Genomic DNA, 2,500 nt, shown 5'->3' with positions numbered 1-2,500 from the left:
CGGGTGCTGGTACGGCTTGGCACGGTCCATTGCCAGCTTCCGCTGAGCACGTGGTAACACCTTCCCATACTGACTCATGATGGAGTTCCTGGTGTTTGATCTTTCCTTCATCTTAGGATCTCGATCACCCTGAAGAACACAACAGGTCAGTTCACTTTACACTTATTTAACACAAACATTTCTACATCATGTAACTTTTCTGTTTATGACCTGAGAGGTGTGAGGGAATGATGTGGGGTTATTATAGTCAGGGGGCAGACAGGTGGGGTATCAGAGAAAAGAAACTACTGAACCATATTCTGGTGACTATTTCAACCTTTTATTTAATATAATATATAAACCTTTAAATAAAATAATAAAATAGATGATAAACTGGGAGCCTGCAAAATAATACAAAATAATACATATACAAATGATGCTTTATTTCTGATTCATTCACATTAATACTTAATAATTGTTCATGATCATAAAATGAAGAATATTTCTGCTTAAGTGATTATTAATTAGTGATCATTAATGACTTGTGCTGCTTGTTACTGTAAACACTTATGATTTATAACACATGACTTAAGTGATGAGGTGAAACTCACAGCCAGGTTCATCTTCAGCATGTGGTTGATCTGCAGTGCAGGAACATAGTTGGCCTGCTGGAGATGGTGAACCATCAGGAGCTCTCTGTTCTGAAACCCTCCTGTTTCCTGCAGGAAGCGCTCTAAACACTCCTACACACACACACACACACACACACACACACGTGACCGATAGCATTTTTGTCTGTCTACCAGGCTCACATTCCAAGATGCTTAAAAACAGTGAGAGAAGCAGACAGAGAGCTGGAGAGGCATTGACAGATACAGACAGACAGTCAGATACAGACAGACAGACAGACAGTCAGATACAGACAGACAGACAGACAGACACACCTGTTCAGCAGGTCGGAGGGGTAGCTTGAGGAGCTCCTTCATTAATCCCAGCTCCTGACACATCTCATAGAAAAATCTGAGCAGCTCGTCCATACACAGTTTATTAACCTGCTGCCTCAACAAGGTCCAGGCCTCCACTAAACACCTACACACACAATGAGACCGTGAACACAGAGTTGCTGGATGAGAAGCTTGATGTGTGTGTGTGTGTGTGTGTGTGCGTGCGCGCGTACCTGTTGTGCAACAGTACAGACACACACAGCTTGGTGAGGGGGGTGGAGGTGATGGAGGGCTTCATCATGTGCAGGTAGTGCAGTGCTGTGCTGTGTTTGTTCTGAATCATCAGAGCCTGCAGAACCCGAGAGTGCTGCCATGCCCACACACACGAAGAGACCGATGGGTGGAGGAGAAGATCCAGAGCGTTCTGAGAGAGAGAGGGAAAAAACTCGTACATTAATTTCAAATTCTACATGAAAAAAAACATTGTAGTGGAAATGTTAAATATCATGAGTGCTTATAAGTGCTTATATGTGTTTATATGTGTTTTCATAGTAAATTCTGTGTGTTAGACTGGGGAGAGAGAACAGGAGGCTCATGTTCCTGTCATAAACCTCCATTCCATATGAACTCCATAAGGGGAGTGTGGGTGTGTGTGTGCTTGATAAGATCTGACCTTACTGAGGTGACAGAGGTCACAAACACAAGCACACACACACACCAACACACACACACACACAGCAGGTCACACAAGCACACACAGTGTACAAAAGGGAGAGCTGAGTCACTAAGCTTTGCACTCTACACTGAAAGGAAGACGCCTTCTGCTGCAGCAAAATAAACTTCCATCTTTACTTCTTTACTTTTACCACCATCTCTGAGTCTGAGTGTGTTTTTTACATGTAGAACAAAACAGCTATAAAAACAGTATAAACAGTGTGATACCTCATGGTCGTGGTGATCGAGTAACCACAGGCCCTGTACAAGCTTCACTAAGCCGATGGGGATGGAGAAAGCTGTGGGAAAAGATTCCACTGAAGCTCCGCTCTTATTCGGTAGCGAGTACATCACATCCAGGAGCAAATAAATCACCTGGAGAGTTGGTTAAGGTTCAAAAACCACAAAAACTAACAACTAGTTCAATTTAAAAGACACAAATATGATTTTACTACAATAAAATAACTCTATGCCATTTATTTAATTAAATAAAACTCAAAATAAAAGTTCTAACCCTTTACTCAGCCACATCTAGCTCTTAGCTCCTTTATAATTTATGTCATTATATAGTGACCCAAATGTGATCATTCGTACACAAACATGACATGGAAGGATACAATGGCATGTTTGGTAGATTCTTCAACATTTTCCAGAAGGTACAAGTCCAGCAGAGCCTGTGGGAAAATGTAGAAAAATAATAACAACAAAAGTTGGTCATTAAAATACTTTCTGCTATTCTAATGAGTTTCCCACAGACACACATCTAATGAGATGTTGTTCATTTATCTGTAGATACTAACATCATATCAGATTAGTGTGCAGTTCCTTAATTAGAGAACTTATTTAAATAATTGACGGTGGTG

The 2,500-nt window shown here is 41.1% G+C and overlaps 1 protein-coding gene across 1 annotated transcript in view; it reads right to left on the bottom strand.

Moving 5' to 3' along the window:
* Positions 1 to 2,500, bottom strand: part of ahctf1 (AT hook containing transcription factor 1) — a 22,839-nt gene that overhangs the window by 8,990 nt on the left and 11,349 nt on the right. Inside the window, exons 19-24 of the mRNA XM_060880608.1 lie at positions 2,255 to 2,311; positions 1,866 to 2,012; positions 1,157 to 1,347; positions 924 to 1,068; positions 591 to 722; positions 1 to 129 (exon numbers count right to left, since the gene is read on the bottom strand). The exon at positions 1 to 129 is cut by the window's left edge and continues 19 nt beyond it. Coding sequence (XP_060736591.1) covers positions 1 to 129; positions 591 to 722; positions 924 to 1,068; positions 1,157 to 1,347; positions 1,866 to 2,012; positions 2,255 to 2,311 — 801 coding nt within the window. The remainder of the gene's footprint in view (positions 130 to 590; positions 723 to 923; positions 1,069 to 1,156; positions 1,348 to 1,865; positions 2,013 to 2,254; positions 2,312 to 2,500) is intronic.

The sequence above is a fragment of the Tachysurus vachellii genome, chromosome 10 (assembly GCF_030014155.1).
Source record: "Tachysurus vachellii isolate PV-2020 chromosome 10, HZAU_Pvac_v1, whole genome shotgun sequence".
NCBI classification, from domain to species: Eukaryota; Metazoa; Chordata; class Actinopteri; order Siluriformes; family Bagridae; genus Tachysurus; species Tachysurus vachellii.
This window is presented reverse-complemented; position numbering and strand designations above follow the sequence as displayed.